This window comes from Aplidium turbinatum, chromosome 10 (genome assembly GCF_918807975.1).
Source record: "Aplidium turbinatum chromosome 10, kaAplTurb1.1, whole genome shotgun sequence".
Taxonomy (NCBI): Eukaryota; Metazoa; Chordata; class Ascidiacea; order Aplousobranchia; family Polyclinidae; genus Aplidium; species Aplidium turbinatum.
The window spans coordinates 7,625,911-7,650,371 of NC_137481.1; the positions used below are offsets into that span (position 1 = coordinate 7,625,911).

Below are 24,461 nucleotides of genomic sequence, written 5' to 3' on the forward strand. Positions count from 1 at the left end.
CGATTAAAAACATTGACTGATATGTTTTATTTCAAAATATTCGTGGCGAAGGCCAAAAACCAAACTCTGCCTGGAGACACATATTTTCACTTTGCGGGCCGCATGTTGCACACCCCCGCTTTAAACTTACCGGCAGAGCAAAAAGTTACCGACCTCAGGCGCATGTTAACGAGAAACGATTTTCTTTAAACTACATAAGGCCAGTTAAAAATCAAATCAACTACAGTTCTTGTGACACGAGGGACTCCTCTCAATATACAAGGATACAGTAGAGTTTCGCAGAACCTCCTTCGGTGAGCACTGATGCGGAACATGCAAAGACCTGTAGTAGTGTCCTTCGAAACAGTGTATTGTTTTTAACACAAATCGTTGGCATTTAATCGTTTTAGTATGAATGAACCAACATTGGTAATTGAAAAGTACAAATACTCAAATACGCTGTTGATTGTAGATCCTAATGCAAATCAGGATAGGATTGCAAGACACCCATGAGACTACGTATTATGCGAAACTTCTACCGGTAATAACTGACTGTGATTACACTATGACAAACTTTGACGTTAAAACAACGTAAAACTCAGGGCTGTGGAGTTAGGCGAAAAATATACGACTCCTACTCCTCGGTTCATAACAGGCCGACTCCAACTTCAGTGCTGTCGGATTTCTTTTCATTTTTGTCTTTTGTTAAATTTAATATCATACAATTGTAATCGAAATGGCGACTTTCACAAAAACTGACAAAAACAAACACTTCTATTTTCTGGTAAATTTTAGAGCGCAAAATAAAGAAAAAATATTTTGAAAAAAATTGCAAACAACTTTTTTTTATTGTTAATCGTGTTGTATTAGGCCGGAGAGACGGCATTTTTTAACGACTCCGACTCCACAGCTCTGATTAAAATGCAACAAGCGAACTTTACCACAACTGGGGACCAGGATCGTGTTAAAGGCTGTAAGGGCGCCACGACACAACAGACCCATTGCAAAATCGATAAAAGCTGGGATATACAAACATGCGTAGATTTATGTAGAAGCAAGGCACTAAACGCAATGTGGTACTGTTGTTGAAAACGACTAAGCAAAAACACCATTCAACAAGTCAAATTGGTATGACGATAGAAAAGGAAAGCCTTAAACTTTTTGAACTATTAGGTAAAATTCTCACCGTTCCTTCAACGCAAAGGTTTCATGACGTCATAAAACAAGCTTCGTCTGAGATTGACAAGTTAAGTAAAATCAATGTTGCTTTCTAGAAAGGTTTCCCTAACTTCGTGATTTAGAAAACATTAAAATAAAGGCAAGAAGTTTTGTTTCATTCAAGATTTGAGCCGGATAACCACCAAGACAACAATAAATTAATCAGAAGAAGTATATGGACTATGAAGAACTTCAAAACTTATGTGACCTATGCGTTCTTTAATTGTTAAGCCACACGATCAGTGACGTGAGTCGTTTTTGCAACAGTTGTCCGTCCATGATTTGAATAGCTGCATTTCACTTTGATTAGAGTCCTTCTCAAAACGAACAAACTTTTTGAGTGTGTTCGTAACAATCTTTACGCAACTAAAGGTTAACAGAATCTTTCCCTACATCTTAGCACCTTCATATCTTCATGGAGAGGAGTTATCACTGAATGTTAGCTTAAAACAAATGCAAAACTTGTCATTTTGTCATATTATTATGATTTTGCAGCTAAGTCCTGATATTACTTAAAAAATGCACGAAATAGATCCGATTAGTATACAAACAATTAAGAAAACGAGAACTAAAAAAATGTTGTTGTTGTTGTAATATCACTACATGCGGTAACAGAACATAAGAAAGTTGGCATTCAAAAGTAGACTTTTTGGAAAAACAAAAATACTTGAAAATGTATTTCTCTAAATCAAACCCTTGATTAGCAGAAGTAATGACGTAGCCTACAATTTTAACATTGTTTTAATAATTTTTTTTTGTTAAAAACTTCTTAAAAATCACAGCAATCCTAAGCAATATTCTGTTTTTTTTTTAACTAAGTCAATATGGACGTTACATATTCAAAAAACATTGCAATTTTTCATGCAACAAACTGAAACGACGCAATAAACTGTCATGAATAAGTGAAAAATCGTTGAATCTTGAGATTACCCAAAAGATTTTCAAAAACAGGATCGTGGTAGCAAAGTCAATTTTCTCTTTCTACGTGAATTAGTTCGCAATTAATTTATGCTGTGAAGTTTTAATGCTAACAAATGTGAAGCAACCCGACTTCACAGGTAGTGAAGCAAACACGCGGGTTAGTCAGCTTCTCTTCGGAAGCAAATCACCAGGCCTGCTATAAACACGTCACCGCAATGGCATATACTTTCTTTGAAGCAATTGTACTAAAAGCTGAATACTTTTACACTGCGGTCTTTTTAGCGTCGCTGCGTGAACATTTGGAGCCAGGGAGGGGGTAGGGGCGATCGCCCTAATTGCCCCCCCCCGGATCTTCCACTGGTTGGAGCAATACACAAACGTAATTTTTGTTGGATGGGTTAAACATTTTTGAACAGTCGCATTGTCATATAAGCCACAGCCGGCAGTGCGGCGAGCCGCACAAGCATCGCGTGCGCTTCTTGATGGAGGAGCAAGATGAAGAATAAGAAACCTCTGATCCGGAATCATCTCCATTTGTCAAAGGAGAGTCACTTGTGTTAGAGCTCCCGTCCTCAAGGGGAACACAGCGTCCGTCTGCAATTAGAAAAAAAATTTCGTAAAAAAAGAAAGAAAAAAACGACGGAGTAAAAATAAATTCACAAACACGATAATATTGGAATCTCAGGCAAGGATAGAACTTCTAGGCCACTCAATCAACTGTAGACTAGTTAAGTAGTTACTGTCTATGTGAGAGCCATTGGTCATGCCTGATGCCACAGTTTCTGAACAAGCTTTATAGTTCGACTCCAACAATACAAGGTTTGAAATAAGATGGAAACTGCTTTGATCCCTTTACCTTACTTTTGGTCTCAACTCTCAATCGTTCATAGCCAAAATACGTTTGCGCAGGCATTATTATACACAATTACACATACAGTACATCAAGGCAGTGCATGAACATGTTAGTGCAATGTCAAAACACTGGGTGCTACAATTTGTTCATAGTATGAACACCGACAACATCTTATTACCTGTCATGTCTCCTGTCATCTGGTAATCAAAGGTAAGCTCTTCGTTGACGGCAATGTTTTTCCTCGCGAACAAAGCTATTCGAGGGAGTGACGGGTCGAGGTTGTCAATAAAAACATTGTAGACTTGAAGGTTCGGGGAGCACTGGAATAAATGACACAGATATAATCCTAAATAACGCTACAAGATGCATTGCCTACTACGTATACGCGTAAGCCACGGATACATGGCATCTGTATATACATGGGAAATATATGGTAGGCTACACTGTGCAAGTAATTTTCACGAAACTAAAGATGTGATGTAATACAACAGATTACATCATTTTATACTAACACGTGTGAAATGGATTTGAAAACAAAATATATGCCTGCCCACAACGACTGGGACAATTAGTCAATTACCTTTGTTTGGTGCGTATTTAAAAGTTGCTATACAATTGATGGAAACAGTACGATTGCATGCTTACAGAATGATTGACGAAATGGGAGATGTTTCCAAAATTTGTGGCATCCACAGTCAGCGGATTTTCCGAATCACAAAAATCTAAATCAAACAGGTATGTGATTCCATTGCTGTCGTACTCCTTGCCCCTTTTCTCTGCTTCGTCGTTCGTTATAATCTGTGACACGAATGTGATAACGTGCTTGAAGACTGAAGTTGAGCATGCTGTTACAAATAAAACAATAACTGCCAAGCAATGCAGAGTTTGCGTTGTCTGTTGGGGGAACATTTTATTGTACAGTGGAGTGAAAACGCGTTACAACGCTGGCAAAGACATGTGAAAATTTGGAACTTAAACGTTTGTTTGCAGAATACCAAAATATAAGTAATGTATATCAAATTTTCAATTGATTTCTTTTTTGCACTCGTCATATTTTGGTAGCCTGTAGCATACAATGCTAATCATACGATAGGCAAAATGGCTGAACGATACATAAATTTCCCCAGTGCAAAATTGAAGAACCATTTAAAAAAGTCAAAACCACAGCACATCTGTGCGACCAACCCACGCAACAAATTAGTCCACTCCTGTTTTACATTGGTAGAATGTACGCAGACATTCCAGATACAAAAACTTGCTGGCAGAAAATCTGCTTAGATGTTTTTGAAAGAGGAAGGTGCAGAAATACTTCTTGCATAGGAGCATAGCGCACGTTCCGTGAGATGAGAAGGATAGAAACCAAAGGGATGTGTGCTCTGTCATGAAGCACAACTTCCGTTGTTGAGCGCGAATACTTTTAGGACGGTCTCAATGTTTTTGCTTAAGTTTTTTTTTAAACTGCAAGTTATAGATGACTATGCAAATGACACAAAAGTTTGCACAGACACTCTTCAAAAAATAGGCCGGTTTCAATATCTTTAAAACACACATTTTTATGTAAGACATAAAAACAAAAATTTTTAGCCCTTAAACGTTGGTAACAAGGAATACATGGCAAAGGTAAAAAAGGTATTGATAAAAAAAGTTCCCATGCCAGAAAATGCTCTGGCTAACACAGACTATTGAACACTCAGCTTGCAAAGGGCAATGCAATGCAACTGCCGCTTTAAATGTAGTTCAGTTGGCTTTTAGAATAGTGTTCGCAGTTGGTTATAAATGTTTGCTAATCGAGAAAAAACTTGGAGTGATAGACTTGTGCGAAGAAAATTTCTGCATTTTCAGAATTTAATCAAACCTAAATTCATCATTTGTTAGACAGACGCATTACAGACTATTACTCCTAGTAGAAATGTTAAAAAATAATAGGTTTAAATAACTTCACAAACAAACGGTAGGAAAACTTCTGCAAGGTGTAGTTGTAATGCTCACAAAGCTCATTGGATAGGTACCTCTCCAACATATTCCATTACGAAAGATCCTTTCACGATCGGTTGAAGAGCTTTTACACCCCATCCTTTTCCGTTGGACGTTCGAAAGAGTGAAATAGCGGTTCGTGGGCCTTTTTGAACAATGCGATTAGGACATTCTGGTCCACATTTACATCTGAAGCACAAATATATAGTTTGTACTATGAATACACTGCAATCTTATTAACGAATTATTGCACACAGTGTAATACTGTCCGGGAATCTACAAAAACACCATAGGCTACCAGCAGGAGTATACTACAGTCCACGACATTATAACGCGGTTCCAATGAGTTCAGCCATAATGACGCAATCCTAATGCTTCTATGCCCGAAAACCGAATAGCTGTAAATTTTTTTACCAGAATGCCGCGTTGGCGTAATGACTTTTTAACCTGAATGACGCGAGATTTGGTCACTTCCTGTATCAATTGTTGAAGTTGCGCTGTTCAGAGACATCACTTACACTACAGTGCCAGCAAAGCAAAAATAAATCTCCAAACGAAGCGCGTCACGTTGCATGGAGCCATTGTTCGATCATGGGCGCTACTTCCAGCATTTTCGCAATTTAATTTTGCCTTTTTTGTAATGTTTGATGTCCAAATGGTTTTTGGTATGTCTTTGCTTTTTTCATTTATCTTCTTTTCCTAATCTTTGCAGGCCAATACATTTTACTGTGCGGTAAATGTGTGTCTGAAATAATTTTTTTTATTATTTGTATCAGAATTTTTATAGTTTAATATGGAAAATTCTTCATCTCTAGCGACCTTTTGTTTCCACACAACTTTACTAATTCGATTGTAGTAAGACATCAATTTGTTTCTACATTGACTGTGATATTGAATTAACGTTGTCTAAATTTCTTGACAATTTTTTTTTGCAAGATCTTAAGCAGGGATTCATACTATAGGGATCGCCAACTCGGCTGGAAATCCGACAATCGGAGTGTAAAAGTGTTGCCAGATAGATTTTATATTTTTAGAAAAAATATTATTTTGGCATTTTGTAAAGTAGTAGTTGCCCAAAACTTGCCCGTAAATAAATATTTTAAAACTAACCTAAAGCAATTTTATTCTTCACAAATCAAACTATCATATTTTTGGCAAATTTAACCTCTCTTGTACATAAAACATATTACTTGAAAAATAATTACCGGCTTCAACACTTAAAACATGAAGCTCTTTATTCCTGAGGTGTATTTTTAAGTTTCTCAATTTTTTTTGTTCTTAACTGGTTAGTATAATTTTTTTTTAAACAGTGCAAGTTTAATTTAAGTTTTGCACATAAATTCAGCACATTTTTATTGCAAAGTAACACAACTACAAACTACTTTAACTCAATCTTGTGCAACTTTAAACGTCAAGTTAGTTTTAAACGGACAAGCTTTGGGCGACCACTAATCTTTAAAAATGTCAAAATAACATTTTTTCTAAAAATATAAAAAATATCTGGCAACACTTTTACACTACGATTGTCGGATTTCCAGCCGAGTTGGCGATCCCTATACTATGAATCCCTGATCTTAAGAAGTATTAGACAACGTTATTGGAATTAGTACATGCTTACCTTACACATATGCCTACTCATTTTTGTTGGTCACTCGAGAAAACTATATTTATATTGGCACTTGACACGAGGGTACGTAACTGCCCGCTGTGTTATTCATGAATTTGCAGGGCAAGGGATTAATCGCAAGAAGTCAGATTTATGTACACCATGTGAACACTTAGAGTATGTTAGGTTGTCCACAAGACTGCTCTAGTTGTTTTCAAGACTTTATTTCAGATATGTGTTCAAAGAGGTGACAAATGAAAAAAACATTGGCACCCGTTAAACTTTACTTTGGTAAGAGAAAGAGATTTTATTTAAATGCTAAACTAGCGCTGCAAGTGATGTCTCTGAACAATATCAACAAACAATCAAGTCGCTGTCTACATTTGTGTGAAAGTTATTTAGGGATGGTAGAAGTACATGACTTGTGAGACTTTGTTGAAACCCTGGATTGCCGCCAGTTCTGACGCATCTAAACCGTGCTGAGTTAAAAGTTCTAAGATGAACAGTTTAACAATGTCATGTGTATAGGATAGGCTATATGAAAGAAACTTTTTTTAAAATAAAATTAATGTAATTCATCATTGCGTAATGATGGGTCAATGAGCCAGAAACAACAAACAGCTCAATATTCCACTGTCCCTAAAGTTATTACAACCTCGTGGTATTCAAGTATGGTGGCATACGGATCGCGTCATTCGAGCGTCAAAAACTTGCTCCCAGTACACCACTGTACTTGAATTACTGTTAATTAGTTCTACTAGTATTGTGTGAAATACAATTGAAATGCATTCTCTTTACAACTGACTGCACTTCAGACAAACAGATCACTACATAATGGCAAGAAGATGGCACAAAATAGTATATATTAGAGATGTACCGATACCAATATTTTGGCCGATACCGATATATCGGTACATCTCTAGTATATATACATACCCAAAAGTTCATGAGAGATTATTACAAACAAATTTATTAATGTTGCATACCTAGAATTACATTCAAATATAGGACGGCCAGGTCGAAGGCGAATCAGGCCGTTTTGATAAGGAAACTTTCCTTTGTGGAATCCAGGACAACATTTTCCCCTTTCCAGGGCAAGTGCACAACCATCTGTACATTCACAGCCTAACAGCGGGTCAGTTGGTAAAAGCACTCCTTTTCCAGCAATGTTATTTACCACGTAAGTAAAGGCATCCGGGAGACACTAAACAACAAAAACAATGCGATAAAAGTTATTCACAACAAACACTTTCACTACATTGAGCGAATGTTACTGAAATATAAGAATATCTTCTCAGAAATTTAAGGTGTCCTATATATTAAATTTAAAAAGCACGTGTACACTGAATACTGACAGGAAGCAAAAATATAAACAATAAACTTAATTAGTCAGAGCTAGATCCAGGTTTTTAAAATTAAAACATAACAAAACAACTTAAGACACCTTTGCCTGCATAATGGATCTGCACTAACAGAAAAAAACTATTATATATAATCATATATATCTTCTGTAATGGCGCAAAAGAATGATATTTCTTTTGGGACATGAAAAGACTTTAGATAAAAACTAAATTGAATGCAGCAGCATACTTCAAGGCAGTTTTAATTAACATTTTGTTACAACTTTAATTTGACACAATTTTGAAAGAATATGATACCTTTTCTTCAAAACTGTAAGTAAATATCAAAACTCAAACAAGAGCTATTTTTACAAACTACTTGTCCATTCATTGAAAAAATATTAAGTTAACACTCACAAAAATTACCTTAATAAGATGGTGCAAAATTTAAGCAGCACAAACGTAACCTAATTAATAATTATACACTATATTATACACTTATACAGTATATATATAATATCGAAATGGCCCGTTTCGATGAGTCCGATCCCTATTCGGTGATTTTTTCAATTTTTAAAAAAAAATTGTTGGGTACCGTAGCCTAATTATCATTGCCGTTTTAGGGTTAGGGGTTCGGGGTTAGAGGTTAGGAACTTACCGAATCGAACTCACCGAATAGTAGCAGACCCATATAATATATATATACAATTGCATCTAGTCAGTCGTCAATGTGATTTTTTTTCTGCTTAACATAGTGACTTCTAAGACAAGTTGCTCTTTCATAATTTACAATTTAAGTGTTCTGCATTGTGTGCAGCTAACTTCATCCGGAAGTGGAAGAAGGTGTGCATTTGAGAAGAAGTTGTAAGCTCTCAGGGTGTGTGCTTATTTGCTTAAGCAACGCATTTTAAGCATAGCTCTCCAATTCTCCATTCAGCAGCACCAAGTAGATGGTATAATTCACCGGAATGGCCCGTTTCGGTGAGTCCGATTCGGTGAGTCCGATCCCTTAACGGGGGATTTTTTCATTTTTTTTTTAAATTATCAGGTACCGTAGCCTAATTATCATTGCCGTTTTAGGATTAGGGTTTAGGGCTTAAGGTTAGGGGTTAGAAGTTAGGAACTCACCGAATCGGACTCACCGAATAGTAGCAGACCCATAATTCACAGACCACAACACTTCAACAAGCAAAAACTTCAATCGATCAATTTTCATGACCAGGCATGTGTTATTAGTTCAAAGCCTGTGCATTTGTGCAAGTGTGCAAATCTGTTTAAGTCGGAGGAGAAAGATTTCCACGAATAATGCCGGAATGGCCCGTTTCGGTGAGTCTGTAACGATTTCTTTCTATCTCTTACCAGGAAAAAGACTTGGAAAGGTTCAATGACGTAGTTTAATGGGTTAAACCGAAAAGCAGTCAATTAAATTCACGGATAGTTCTACTAGTGAAACGATATATATGAAAACGATTGAAGGACTCCAACGAATGGTTCACCACTTCCAGCAATTAATCAAAGTAATAGTAAACAGCAATATATTCCAACGCTTGCGGCTTTTGATCGAGTCTAACGTGATCCACTCACAGCTTCTCATACGATTCTAATTTCAATCAGAAATTATATTAGCATCAACTTTGCTTTACTCGTATTCAATACTTCAACTCTCGATCAACAATAATCTTTGCGTCTATTAACAGCTGCTACTACTACAACAATGATCTCTCATCACCAACTCATAATAATAATCAACTCATCATAATAATACTCCCATAATAATCATTACGCAAATTACACCACTATTTATAAAAGGTTTGTTCGGTCTAGTAACTTCGAGAAGGTTACGTAATGTTGCATCACACGAACACATCGTTCGGTCACGTTGCACTGAGCGGCGTAAACAAGCAAGTTTAAAGAAGACTATAGATTTGCACGTAGCAATTGAATGATCTAGAATACACGTTACATAATACAGATTTCGTAATCAGAGGTTACTTCAGGACAATGACCGATGATAACCTATAGCATAAGAATTTTACAATCAAAACAGCACGCTCGATCGAGATACAAGCAGCCCGTAGCAAGACCTCGCACATTGATTGTGACAGAGTCCGATTCCTTAACGGAGGATTTTTTCAATTTTTTTTTTTAAATTATTGGGTACCGTAGCCTAATTATCATTGCCGTTTTAGGGTTTAGAGGTTAGGAACTCACCGAATCGGACTCACCGAATAGTAGCAGACCCAACAATGCAGACCAAAGCAGTACCGGTATGACACAATGACACATGCAAGCATTCACTCAATCACTCATTATAGTTTGCAGCATAAAAAGTACTTTACCTCCAAATCAACTTCGTTTTCCACAGCAATGACTGGAAGACCCTTATTCTTTTGATTAATCATCTTCTGCCATCCTTTTAATTTCATAAAAAGTTGTTGCTTTTGTAGAGCGTAATCCGAGACAAAATGAAAGTTATTTGGAATGACATCGTACAGGCGTTGAAGAACATGCTTTCTTAATCTATTTGCTTGCATGAGCTAAACAAAAAATATGTATTATATAAATTGAGGAGTTACTACACTACAGTATTCCTGTCAACCAGAAAACTTTACATAAACCTGAAAAGCATATGGTGCAGTGTAATTGTTGGTTAATAGGTAGTTATATATATATTAAAAGTGTCTTATATTAGAAGCTTTTAGCAAATGGTGTATATAAATGATAACGAATCCACCAATTGCAATTAAATACAGGTTAATCAATGTTACACCATTGGTAGGCAGTCTTCGAAATTAGCATATTTTTACTTCGGCAAAAACGTTGCCGAGGCCAAACGGCAAAAGTTGAAATTGCCTCGGCAATTGCTGTGAACGTTTATTACGAAAAAATTGTAGGCTACCACAACATGTAAAACGAGAAGCGAAAAATATAATAGAGTAGTCTATCAAGACCGCATTGTTTGATTTGTTGTGATGTAACAATACCAAGAGTAGCGGTAAAGCGAGCAACGCGATACGCACGCTGTTACGATAATTCATGTTAAATAACTCACGGGGGGGGGGGGGGGGAGTATGTTAATTTTGGGTTGATTCAACGTTCGAGTCAGCACAAATCGATTTAATTTTCCCGACCGGTTGTATTGCGTAACAACAATGCCCAATAAGAAATGACGACGACGTCAATACGACGCTTGAAGCTTAACCTTGAAGACGCAAAACTGCCCGTTCATGAACGCGCGATGTCATATGATCGGAAGCATTACTTTTTTTACTGCCGCAGTACCATTTATCCAATTTTGTACTACTTTTTTAGCTGGGCCCCGTAGCTTTTCTAATTCCGATTTGTTTCCGTCATAAAATTCTTTACAAATTTTGCGAAATACTGCACTAACTTTTCCTTCTGTCCCCTCTGTTTCATAACCTATAGCAGGTAAATTCCACTTTTTAACTGTATCTTCCTTTACCATGATTTATTTTGGCAATGACACTTACATGTATTCTATTACTTACATGTCTGTTGATGTTGTGTGGTTCGTTGTGAAAGCGGCGCGATCGTTTCTGATACAGCTGGACGAGATAACGGAAGGCAAAGCGCGATAAGGAGTAAATGCTTACAATAATTTGACGTCTACTGGCGTTGAATCAATGCAAATAGGGTGATATTTCTATAAAAGATTCAATTTTCCCAGCTGGGCAGTGGGCACGTGTCTAAGCGCCGGCGAAGTAGAAAGTAACCCAAATAAAAACATCAAGCAATAGTAAGATTGAATCAACCTCCTAGTCTGGTGTGGTCTAAGAAAATTAGGGTTATTTTTTTTATCTTGTGGTCCTTACAAGCGCTCGTGTGGCCTCGGCATTTTTATTGCCGAGGCTAATGTGCCATTCATGCATCTGCCTCGGCAATCACCGATTGCCGAGGCTAATTTCGAAGACTGGGTAGGCTAGCCTATTGAACATTGCAGTGGTTATTCTTACCATATATTGTGAATACATTAGCGTCAATTTTTTACTGAAGTAAGCCAATTCCAGGGGGAGAAAATTTCTAGGTAATTCTGATAGGTAATTTCTAAAAGTTGCCGATTTTCAGCTTTAACAATTATAATGCACTATTTATGTATACGCATATCAGCCTGTCGCGATTGCCGTGCAAAATTCTGCGCATTATTTAATTTGGCTGAAATTGCATAACGTTGACCAAACGCCCTGGAAGACACACAGCCTTCTGGTTTGGCGCCAGCAATTTCTGAGTCAACAGGTAAATGCTGAGCAGCCTAATCGTACAAAATATGAATTGCGTCAGCAAAAAAGTGCCAAAGCAAATTCCAAACATAATGTTAATTAGCCTACAAAAACCAAGTCAGCAAATCAACTCTTTTTACATTGATTCAATGCCTGTAAACGTTGAATCAATGTAAAAAAGGATTGATGTCTGATTGTCTGCCAACAATTGGTTAACTGAGGCGAAAAAACGTGTCCAGTAGCGAAAAGAAAAATTGTAACTCGCTACGGTATGTGATTTGTCGATGTCATTAAAAGTAGGTTTAGATCAGGGGTGGGGAACCTTTTTAGTATTGCGGGCCACATAAAATGAGAAATAACACAGGCGGACCACTAAAAATTTCGAAATTTTATTTACAGATAAAAAATGCAGCGAAGTAGACAATGATTTATTTCACTTTCACAGCTAGTGGGATGGCTGAAAGTTTTTATTTTTGGTGAGTCGTGTGATGTCTGCTGACACGGAAGATGTTGCAACTCTTAACTGCATCTCCACGTTTTTATCAGTCAGTCTGAAGCGAAGCCGACTTTTTGTTAGATTCAATTTGGAAAAAAACTGCTCGCAACGGTAGGTGCTTCCAAACAGAGACATATATTTCAAAACATGTTTCCGCATGACTGGAAAATCATCAGCATAGAAGGCCATTTGCAATATACCGAGAATGCAGAGCCTACGCTTTTTTGAGCTGTTGTTTCAATATATTTTGGGTGAAGAAATTTTGACGCGGGCCACATGGAATAGTCACGCAGGCAGCATTCGGCCCGCGGGCTGCAGATTCCCCACCCCTGGTTTAGATGAAAACAAGTTTCGACAAAACTAGGTCAGTGAAGTGCGCGATGAAAATTTCTCGAGTCCCCATGACGTTCTTGAAGCAGAGATACTCATAATGTGTGAAAATTCAGTCGAAGAATCATAAAAAAAAGATGTTCAATGGCCTTGATCGTAAATATAAATATTGCGACTTTGACGTTCTCAACATTTGCTTCTTCAATTTTTGTGCCGAACTCGTCGCACAATTTAAAAATACTTGTGCAAGTTACTGTTAAACGATGAAGATTGAAAATTACCGTTGTTGGTGGGTGTGGTAACGCTTTAAACTTTTTGAGCATTTTTACTTAATTTCCTTTTTTTTTTGTAAACCTTTTTTGTGTGATCAGCTACCTGTATTAACGACGTCTACAGACGCGATTATTACCAAGCCAACTTTACACCATTGTTTCATGCGGCCGCTAAGGTTTACGATCAACTACATTACAGTGGTTCCCAACCTTTTTGTCTTGGTGACCCCCTTTAAAAATTTTTGTAGATACCGCGACCCCCACTTATATTCTTTACTCAATGCAAGTATACTATTAACAAATAATACAACAAAAGGCAGCACTAAAAATGTTTTTCTTGCATTTATTGACAAATCAATGCGATGGTTGACCATGTAGGTCTGCAGCTAACCGTAAAATTCGAAGTTGCGTGCTGGACAGAGCCAGTCTCATGTCGTCTTCCACATCCGTTCTATTTCTTTCCTTCGTCTTCATATATGCAGAAGAGCTGAAAAACCTCTCTCACTTAGATACGTCGTAGCAAAGGGCAGTAATACTTGAAAAGCCAGCTTAGAAATCTGTGGGTATGAATCATACATTTCACACCAAAATTGAGAGAGTGACTTTGTATTGTTGGTTTGCAATTGCTAATTTAAATTAAACAACCAGCATTCCAGTCCCAGTTGAAAATATCTATTATTATGATTTCAAAAACACAAAGCTATTGCACTGATGTAATGCTCAAGACTGTTCTCTCTTCCTCCGACACTAAAATAAATACTTAAACAGACCACAAACTACTAGCACTAGGGCTAATCTCGTTGCTAGGATCTCATTGCGGTGTGTTTACATCACCAGCAACCGCTTCATTTCGGTTTTATTTCTGTTGAAACTACCGACATGAAATCCAGACCGCCACGAATCTCATTTCGGTCACCGCATGTAAACAGACTACAAGTCTGGCAGACTAACCGAAATGGAAAATTTTCATTTCGGGCGCAATGAAACGTCATATAAACGTAGCCTGGCACATACTACTAGCGGACCGGTACCTCGTCCTACTTACATGCACTTTTGTTGTTGCATGAGCAACAGCTTTGCGACCCCCTATAAAATGCTCTGCGACCCCTTTGGGGGTCACGACCCTCAAGTTGGGAACCACTGAACTACAATGATCATAGACTGTTACGTAATGAGAACAAATATATTATATACGCAAAAATAAAAACACCATCGCTTAAAACAGCTTTTTTGCTTGAAACTGAGTAGAGAATACTATTTTTCCAAAAAGCAGTTAATTTGTTTCGTGAGCTTTGCATATTAAATAACTGCATAAAAATAAAGTTTAGAATTGGCAAGAAATCATTAAATTTGAAAATACAATTTGAATCCCAGCAAATAAATGTGGTTGAAGTTTTTACTTCCGCAATTGCCCATCCCATTTCGCAATCCGTAATTTTATGTTGGCAATCATTTTTGCTGAAGGCTGGACAAATAGCGAATACCCCATTACCCCTGTATGCTTAATCAGTCTTCGAAACTAGCATACTTTTACTTCGGCAAAAACGTTGCCGAGGCCAAACGGCAAAAGTTGAAATTGCCTCGGCAATTGCTGTGAACGTTTATTACGAAAAAATTGTAGGCTACCACAACATGTAAAACGAGAAGTGAAAAATATAACAGAGTAGTCTATCAAGACCGCATTGTTTGATTTGTTGTGATGTAATAATACCAAAAGTAGCGATAAACGTTCGAGTCAGCACAAATCGATTTAATTTTTCCGACCGGTTGTATTGCGTAACAAGAACGCCCAATAACAAATGACGACGACGACGTCATTTTTTAAGACGCTTGAAGACGCAAAACTGCCCGTTCATGAACGCGCGATGTCATATGATCGGAAGCATTACTTTTCTTTACTGCCGAAGTACTATTTATCCAATTTTGTAGGCTACTACTTTTTTAACTGGGCCCCGTAGCTTTATTTGTTTCCCTCATAAAATTCTTTACAAATTTTGCAAAATACTACACTAATATGTTTCTCGGCAGCCGATTTGTAGCAAGAATTGACAAACCACAATTAACAAAGCTCACTCTAAAGGTTAACGCGTTAACCTATTACTTACATGTATTCGACGTCTGTTGATGTTGTGTGGTTCGTTGTGAAAGCGGCGCGATCGTTTCTGATATAGCTGGACGAGATGACGGAAGGCGAAGCGCGATAAGGAGTAAATGCTTATAATAATTTGACGTCTACTGGCGTTGAATCAATGCAAATAGGGTGATATTTCTATAAGCGCCAGCGAAGTAGAAAGTAACCCAAATAAAAACATTAAGTAATAGTAAGATTGAATCAACCTCCTAGGATGGTGTGGTCTGAGAAAATTAGGGTTGTTTTTGTAACCTTGTGGTCCTTACCAGCGCTCGTGTGGCCTCGGCATTTTTATTGCCGAGGCTAATGTGCCATTCATTCATCTGCCTCGGCAATCACCTCGGCAATTGCCGATTGCCGAGGCTAATTTCGAAGACTGCTTAATTGCTTAAGTAGTACTCAGTTAAATACAACACAGAAAATGTCGTTCGTTCAGGATTGAATTCGTTGGTCCATCAAACACAAAACAAGTAAGTAAATTAAAAAAAAAAACGCAACAGCTTTTGTTATCTAAAATTGGTGGCAATTTTCGTTTCACACACTCTTGATAAATAGCTTGAACAGTTTTCGCAAAATTGAACTTTTCTTGCTAGCCTGTTAGAGTACACATTGTCAAAAGTCGTAACAGACGTTCCAGACAAGCTCGTCGTCACTCAAAGTTAAATAAACGAGCTAAAATTGCGGGAGCAAGTCTTTTAGGCGCAAACAGTTAGGCGCCGGTCAAATAGGCGCGCACACTGTGACGTCTGGATATTTAGGTGCAGAGCACTGTGGCGCCCGTTCATTTAGGTGCTATTTCTAGTAAAGTCTGTAGATTGTATCAGCTTGGCAGGTAGGGCAATGCTTTTCACACAAAATGCTATATTGAACAAAAAATATGTCATGGCTTCCGTGAGTGAAGCTGCTTAAACCGGCAATGCTTTTCACACAAAATGTTATATTGAACAGATAAATATATATTATATATTGTTTTTTAATTGCGTGTTCGGCATTTATTTGTTGTTTGTTCAGGTTTGCGTCGGCGAAAGCTTTATCAATAAATTATTCAAGTTTCCGAACATGACTGAGTTCACTTTTAATTAAGTCAAATAATAACTACACTAAACATCAGTAAAATATACCGTAGCCTATATTCAAGCGGGTGGTAGGATTGTGAAGAGTAACTTAGTTTTCCGTCAAAACCCTGACTAGGTTTAATAACGAGCAAAGTCGCACCATTATGACATGAATACTACTTCTATACAAGTCGCACCATTACGCTTGCATTATTACGCAGTCGCACCATTACGCATTATACAGTACTTCTATACATACAAGTCGCACTATTATGCTTGCAACTTGTAGCCAGGGTTCATATGCCCTATAGAAATGTATTCATGTAGTAGAGCGTTGTCTCATACGTACTCGCCACACGACCATTCCAGCGAAAGATAACAGATTAAGTAAAGTTCCATCTGGCTGCAACCTGTGTTCAGGATGCAAAGCAAATGTACTGTGGAGATGTGCTAATATCAAGAGTAGTAGAGCGTTGTCTCGCACCTCTTCTCCACACGCGCATTAACAAAACAACATATTTTTCTGTTCAATATAACATTTTGTGTGAAAAGCATTGCCCTACCTGCCAAGCTGATACAATCTGCAGACTTTACTAGGAATAGCACCTAAATTAACGGGCGCCACAGTGCTCCGCACCTAAATATCCAGACGACACAGTGTGCGCGCTTATTTGACTGGCGCCTAACTGTCTGCGCCTAAAAGACGTGGACCCAAAATTGCTACAGCACGGTCAGACTCGCAATCTTTGTTACAAGACATTTGGCAGCCGACTTTTGGAATTTAAACAAAGGTAGCTTGTGCATTCGGGTAAACAGCGCAAAACCGGCAGTTTTCTTACAAAGTTGTTAATATTAATGAACAACCGAGGAGGCCCGACAATCGACATATCTCGCCCCCCTATGTCTCACACCATGGGGGTGCCGCCTCCCTGCCCTTGCATAATTGACGCGTATGTGTGAATATAGTTTCAGAGGCTATATGCAAGAATGCACCTGTTCACTCAAGCATGACATATTTCTTTTTGACTTCTCTTATCTCAATAACAAAATAGCTGCATTTATAACAGCTAAAATCGACAAATTTTAATGTAAATGTCCATGGCTCATAGCGACCGAAATACTTAGGCTATTTCAAGAAAATAGTTTTATCACGTATTATTTAAGACTTTTGGTTTTGTCCTTTTTTAATGCTGTCATCTTGAAATGTTTATTAGAGCATGTGCAACTTTACGTTTAGTACTTGGCACTATGGTTGCACAAAAAGATACAAACCCCATGTAACACGCCTGAGTGCATAATTGAGGTCATCGTCTTGCTTGAGTAAACAGGGGAATTCACATTATATGGTACAGGGAATTCACAATATATGATAAATATGGCACCCGGACATTTTGCTGAATGGACATTTTGCCAAAACTCATTTTTGTGTTATATGTATCGATGTTCTCCACAACGTGTTTTAGTCTATCGTTCACAACCTTAGTCCTTTTGGCAATTTGTCCATTCGGCAAAATGTCCGCGCACCGGTAAATATAGCCTCTGCCATAGAACATTAGGTCCTAAAGATGGAAATGAACATACTTTGTGCCAAGTTAGTTCTTTCTTCTTTAAAAAACTATTTAACTTTCTCATATAGTCTTTATGAAAACCTTCTATTAAGCCGCAACAACTCAAATTGGATGCTGGTTCCCATGTATTTGCTTCAGTGGGCCATCCGACCCATTTCACAAGATAATAACAGGTGCCCTGCAAAAACACACAATTGAACTAATATAACTCAATAGCTTAGCTTATGTAAAATCTAGTACTAAAACCAATTGATCGACTTCTATCATGTGCATTTCTTCAGATGAGCAGAACATTTCCAACCAGTAACGATTCAACATCGCCTAGTCAAGGATAAGTTCATGGTTTGTTTAATTCTCTAAGGTACCGGTACAGTGACTACACAAATGCAAAACTGCCAGAATTACACTTTAGAGAAGTCTTTCTCAGTTTAAGACAACTAATCTTGCAGGATGCTCCCTATTCCGTCTCCTGAAAAGATCAAGAAAAAAAATAGAACAAACAGATGTCGCTGATCAGAGTTTTGACAAACATTTTTAAATTTTCCCTTGAATTAATCATTAAATTTTTATGGGCCACCACAAAATAAGTGTGACAAACCCAAACCCGAAAGTGCGGTTCGGTTTATCGTGGTCTACCGTTTCGGCAACTTTGATCAGCGTTTCTGTATTTTTTCTCTCGATATTTTCAAAGACAAAATTTTGAAATGTTTGCGGCAACTCCAATCAGCAACTTTGACTCTGTTGTATTTTTTTCTCAATCTTTTCAGGGGACGAAGTGTTCAGGGGATGGATAGGGCTGCACCGATCAAACTGCATGTAATCGCATTTTAAAAAACATAGAGAAAATAAGATAATACCTCTACAGTATCCTCACATACTGCGCGTGTCACACATTTTGTTTTGATATTAAAACTATATCACAAAATAAACATTCATACAAATTACAATCATACCGTTGAGAATGTCAAAATTCTTAGGTCTATATAACATTTAAACAGTCTGTGCAATTACCAGTATTAAAATATTTTTATAAAACTGCAATCAAAATAAAGATTACATACTTTGATCACTTTAAAATCAGCTATATATTCAACTTCAAACATGCTGTGGCTTTTCTTGGAAGACTGAACTTTATTTGCTTTCAGCTGATGAGCTTTAACAAGCAAGTCTTTACATCCAGTTAATGTTTGTTTTGCTTTTTTTCTATAATAATTATTGTGCTTTCCTGTGGAAGCGCTGTTGTAAAACCAATCTGTTTCAGCATATGGAATAGAATGCTTTCGTTTCCTGGTTTCCTTGACTTCAAACTTATATCCCTGCTTTCTTGCATGACTTTGTAAAACCTCCATGACCATAAAGCCAGGTACAATAGGTAGAAGACTTTTTTTAATTACATATTTAAGATTTGGCACTTTTACAACTGGAACAGCACAAGGAAATATTTCTGGTGAAGAAAGAATGAGCGGCTCTTCAGATTGTTGAATTGAAACTTGATCACCAGCTAGCTTTGTCGCAAGTGCATTTACTTGAGACAGCTTTGTATCTATATTTTCTTTCAATTCATTAACTTCTGTAGCCACATGAAACTGATTAGTAGAAGATTTGCTGGATAAGAAATTGTCAACAGATTTGGTTTCATAATTACATGTGTTTTGACATTTCACTTGCAGAGCTGTTTCTGAATCTAGTTTCAAACGTTTTTTCAATGGTTCCATAAAGTCAAAATCAGATACAGAAACAACATCAACATCTTCATCCATCATAAATTTTTTAAATGCAAAGCATTTCCACATGAGCCAACTGTCAAATCACTGTTTCAATGAACAACCCACATCAAAATTATGTTAATTTTCCTAAATATCTATAACAATCATATATGTCAGTGTCACGGGTGCAACCTAATTCGTACCATGAACAATTCGTACCGTCAGTTCGTACCTAGAAAAGATCGAGAGAAAACATTAAAAAAAGCCGAAGTCGCTGATCAAAGTTTCCGCAAGGTTAGGGTATTGGTAGTTAGGGTTAGAGCAAGGCGATCAAACGATCATCTTGGGTTAGGGTATCAGAGTATCGGTATCCGCAAACAAACAAACTGAAAAGATCGAGAGAAAAAAATAGAACATTGCTGATCGCAGTTTCCGTTTTTCCGCAAACATTTAAAAATTTCTGGTAATGATCCTAAGAGTTTGCCGAAGTCGCTGATCGCAGTTTCTGCAAACGTTTTAAAAGGATTAGGGTGTTTCTGCAAACAAACTGAAAAGATTGAAAGAAAAAAATAGAATAAAGCCGAAGTCGCTGATTGCAGTTTCCGCAAACATTTTCTCTGTTTTAAAATTTCCGGTAATGATCCTAAGAGTCTGCCGATTGCCGAAGTCGCTGTTTCACTGATCGCAGTTTCCGCAAACATTTTAAAAGGGTTAGGGTCATAGGCGCCTAACTATTTTTTTGGCCGTGGGCGTGGGGGCGAAAGCGTGTTTCATCAGCAGCAACGTAAATTCAGCAAAATGCCACACAGATGGATGACGTAATTACAGTATGTCGTCACACTAGGATTGCTTTTATTGCCACACTCGGAGTTATCGCTACGTTCGACCTACCGTTAATTATTATAAACAAAACTCGACCAAAACACATGCTATGCGTCTGCGTTGGCTAGCGGTTGATGGACTGCGACTCTTTAAGCTAAGCACAACATAAAGTTTAGCAACGAACTAGATTTATTTGCATGAAACAAAAGAGGAAAAGGTTTACTAAAAGGTATACTGTAAATGGAATGAAAATACTAACTTGATCATATCGCCGCTTGAATTCAAAACTGACTTAAGTCCATTTTTAGCGTTTTGAGATAATTGCAAATAACTGCACTTGACTGCATAACTGAACAAATTTCTTTGACATGGATGTGCACACAGAGACTTACTATTTACCAGTGATAGGCAATATGTTGGTCTACAAAAATCACTGAATACTTTGCCACTAGGTGGTGCCATTTATATTTTTGTTTGTATGTTGTTGGACTTAAGTCTTTCTTGCTCCGAAATATTTTTGATTCATTTTTATGTAAATGGACATAAGTCTAATTTATCCTGAAGGTTAAGGTACGTACGTGCTGAAAAACACGAATGAATTGTTTAACACCAGTGCAGCATCATTCATTTTCATTTGATGAGTCACTTTTAGAGGTAAAGTATCATAGCATACAGCAAAATAACTTAATTTTTACTCAAACTTTGATGTTCAAAATTTCTTTATCACAAATTTAATTATTTAATCACACCGACACAAACTCTTCCAAAAAAACTCTTTTTCTTAACAAACTCTTACACTAAACTGTGAATTTGCAACTTTTTCCCAAAAGAGAGTAAAACTGCTGTGTAGTTGTGCTGAATTATCTTTTTCTGTTCAATTAACATGTTGCCGTTTCATACAGTTAGTGCAATTGAACTTTCAGTTACTAATTAAATTTATTGTACTTAAACAACTACTACTGCTAACTCAACTACTGTATAGCACATAGTCACTACTGCACTTAATTTGTTTCTCAAATCCAATGCACTTCATTAATTACTACTATTGCCAACTCGATTAAACTTCACCAGCACAATCCTCTTATTAAATTTACTCCATTACTATCATATTTGCTAAATTCAATGCACTTTCATTCACTTCACTACTGGAACTGGAACAACTTATATATACCACCATAATGCGTAATGGCTTTGACGAGTTCACTGGACATAACAGAATGATGCGTTATCATTGCTGACTTGATGTTGTTATCATCAATATGCATAACTTCAAATGAAAAGTGTCTGCAAAGAAGCGCTGTCACTTGATTCTGAGCCTAGTTTATGAAATTATACTTCAATACTGTCTTTGTTGGGAGTGACTGGAAGATTTCGAAAGAAGTCATGATGTTGAATTGGAATCAAGCCTTTGAGGCAGAGTTTTTTCAAATCAATTATGATTTATTAAATGATATTAAATGATTTATATAACCTTGGCATAGTGGTAGTGCTCAGCTTCGTCTTCCTGTATTTTCGAAAATTAGGTCTAGTTTTCTGAATGTGCTTTCACTGTTAGCTGTATTTTATAAAAAAAAATGTTATTGGCTCGGCTTTGGTGATTTTTAGTTATACATGATTTTGGACAAGTAGATTCTTTCTCCATTGCAATCATTGACATTGGCTTTCATCATTTTCGGAAACTGAACTTTTGAAATCAATCACATCACTATGTTGCATGCATTCATCAATTGGTTGATGCTTTTTGAAGGCAGTCATAATCAAACTTTCCCATTGTGCAGTAGTGTAAATGGTCATTTTGCTTGCAGCACGTTCTATGATTGAATGGGCTGTGTCATTTTAGCTTTGGCTATGCTCAGATACCAAAAAGTTGAAGGTGATTTCATCGAAGCCATAAATCTCGAGAGCAATAGCCAGCATGATATAAACCATACAGTTACTGTTCTGGCCACAGCATCTATCACAAAACAAGTAAATTTTCTTTACACCATAGGTGTTTGCTTTTGATAAAAAACTAAGAAGACATGATGCTACTTCACAAGAATCTTTTCTTGCATGACATTCGTTCCACAAAAAGCAAGCAGTTTGCATAGAGTTCAAATTAGTCACAGTAAAGTTGTAATTTTTCAACCTTAAACGGTAATAAAATGAAGATGGTTTTCCATGAGGTGAATGCAATCTTTTCTGGAAATCGAATCCTGCAGTAAGAACAGATGCATTATTGGAAGCTTCCTTCTTCATTTTTTCTTTATGCTCTCTTGCAAGTTGTTTTTGTTAATCAGCCTTCATTTGATCGGTAACAAGATGTTATGGAGTATTATCAAAAGCAACACAACAGCTATCGCATTGATCCTTCTTTGGTTTGTGAAATTTCAGATGGAATTGTTAGGTTAATACTTGGTATGTAATATGTGGAATAATTATCTGGTTGAAACTTACGTTCACTGCACCATTCAATATATATACATTCTGTGCATCTCTGCTATAAGTGGAAATGATTGTTCAAAAAATGTTAAAGATGTGGCAAACAAATGACTGATTCTTTCGTGTACTGTCATGAAAGTGCGTTTCCCCGCTAGGAGGTATAACCAACAATCTTTTCTGATGCTATATTGGTATACAATATGTATTCCCTAAGAGATCATGGCAAGACTGTGTGGTTTCTGTTCGTATCTTACGTACAGGTGTACAACTGTACATGACATATTGCAGTAATCTGAAAGTTGCTTAAAGCTCCGAACGCATAGATATAATGTGCATACGACTTGTTCAATTAAACCGCACTTGCCATGCTGCCAGTTGAAGTGCAGGCCAGCTGCTATAGCTTTGTTGCAAGGCAAAGTGATTGTTATTATTATGATGTTGATACAATGCAAACTTCACTACTTGCCAGTAATTGGACATGGACTTACAACTAAAATTATATAGATAGTCATTGGACATAAGTCCAAAAAAATATCTTAAGTCCAAATTTTTTATAAAAAAATTTATCTTATGTCAGGCCTCGAAATTCACGGCGGACACGGCGGACATGTCCGCCGTCACAGCATGTGATGTCCGCGGGAAGTACCATCTAGATCGGTCATATTTGTCCGCCGAGAAATAACACAGGAACTACGGATACAAATCGTCATTGCATAGCACAAACAATTGTTGCAAGAATATAATTTCCCGCGCATCTAGAAAATGTGAATACTGTATCTCCTAGCTTCCATTCAAGAAGGAAAACTTTCGAGTTTTACGTTGCTTCAACGATTGATAACATTGAATCAGCGTAACAAAGGCGAATTCTTCGCTAAGAATCGATGGGAATACCAGTACTTCTACACTACACCAATCACACGCAACTTAGTTCAAGTCTTACGTCACAATGTCTGGCTTTGATCGAGTAATATTGATAACACGCAAGGTTGGTTACAAAATTAGATTATACGAGTAAGCTATATTACAGCAAGATGCAGCAAAATTTGCTAAGTTTTGGTATTACAGTAACAAAGAAAACGCCCAAGGAAAAGTAAATTTCGCTCACAAGACACGCAAAAATAAACCTTAAGAAAAAATCCCAATGAAACTTTGCACAGCAGAAAATAGTGACATTAGTGTAGAAGTTTTCCGACTCGTGCCCAGAGCATTGTGACGCAAGAAGCCACACGACCTCGTTCGGTGAAAGTTAGTCAGTTATGCGTCGTATTAAGCATCTACACGGCGCTTTGACTCTTCGAGCGCACATCGTTGGTCTGATGACATGACGATCAACGCTAAAACTGGTGTGTCCGCCGTGAGACTTAATTTGTCCGCCGAGATAGCTGCTCAGACCGGACACGTTTGTCCGCCGTCAACAAAAACGAATTTCGAGGCCTGTTATGTCCATGCATGAACATAAGTCTATATGGAATTGAAACTTGGAAAAATATGTGGACATAAGCCTATGGTATTTCTGTTTTTAAGGCAGGTA

The 24,461-nt window shown here is 37.3% G+C and overlaps 1 protein-coding gene across 1 annotated transcript; it reads right to left on the minus strand.

Annotated features, from left to right (window-relative positions):
• Positions 1 to 328: 328 nt before the first annotated feature.
• On the minus strand, positions 329 to 19,835 carry LOC145778377 (histone-lysine N-methyltransferase SUV39H2-like). The gene is made up of 8 exons (XM_082589853.1): positions 19,043 to 19,835; positions 17,995 to 18,159; positions 10,231 to 10,428; positions 7,538 to 7,755; positions 4,981 to 5,134; positions 3,617 to 3,769; positions 3,150 to 3,291; positions 329 to 2,712 (listed from the first exon to the last, which is right to left on the minus strand). The coding sequence occupies exons 1-8, from the start codon at positions 19,772 to 19,774 to the stop codon at positions 2,543 to 2,545; spliced, it is 1,932 nt and encodes a 643-aa protein (XP_082445979.1). The 5' UTR covers positions 19,775 to 19,835; the 3' UTR covers positions 329 to 2,542.
• Positions 19,836 to 24,461: the final 4,626 nt, after the last annotated feature.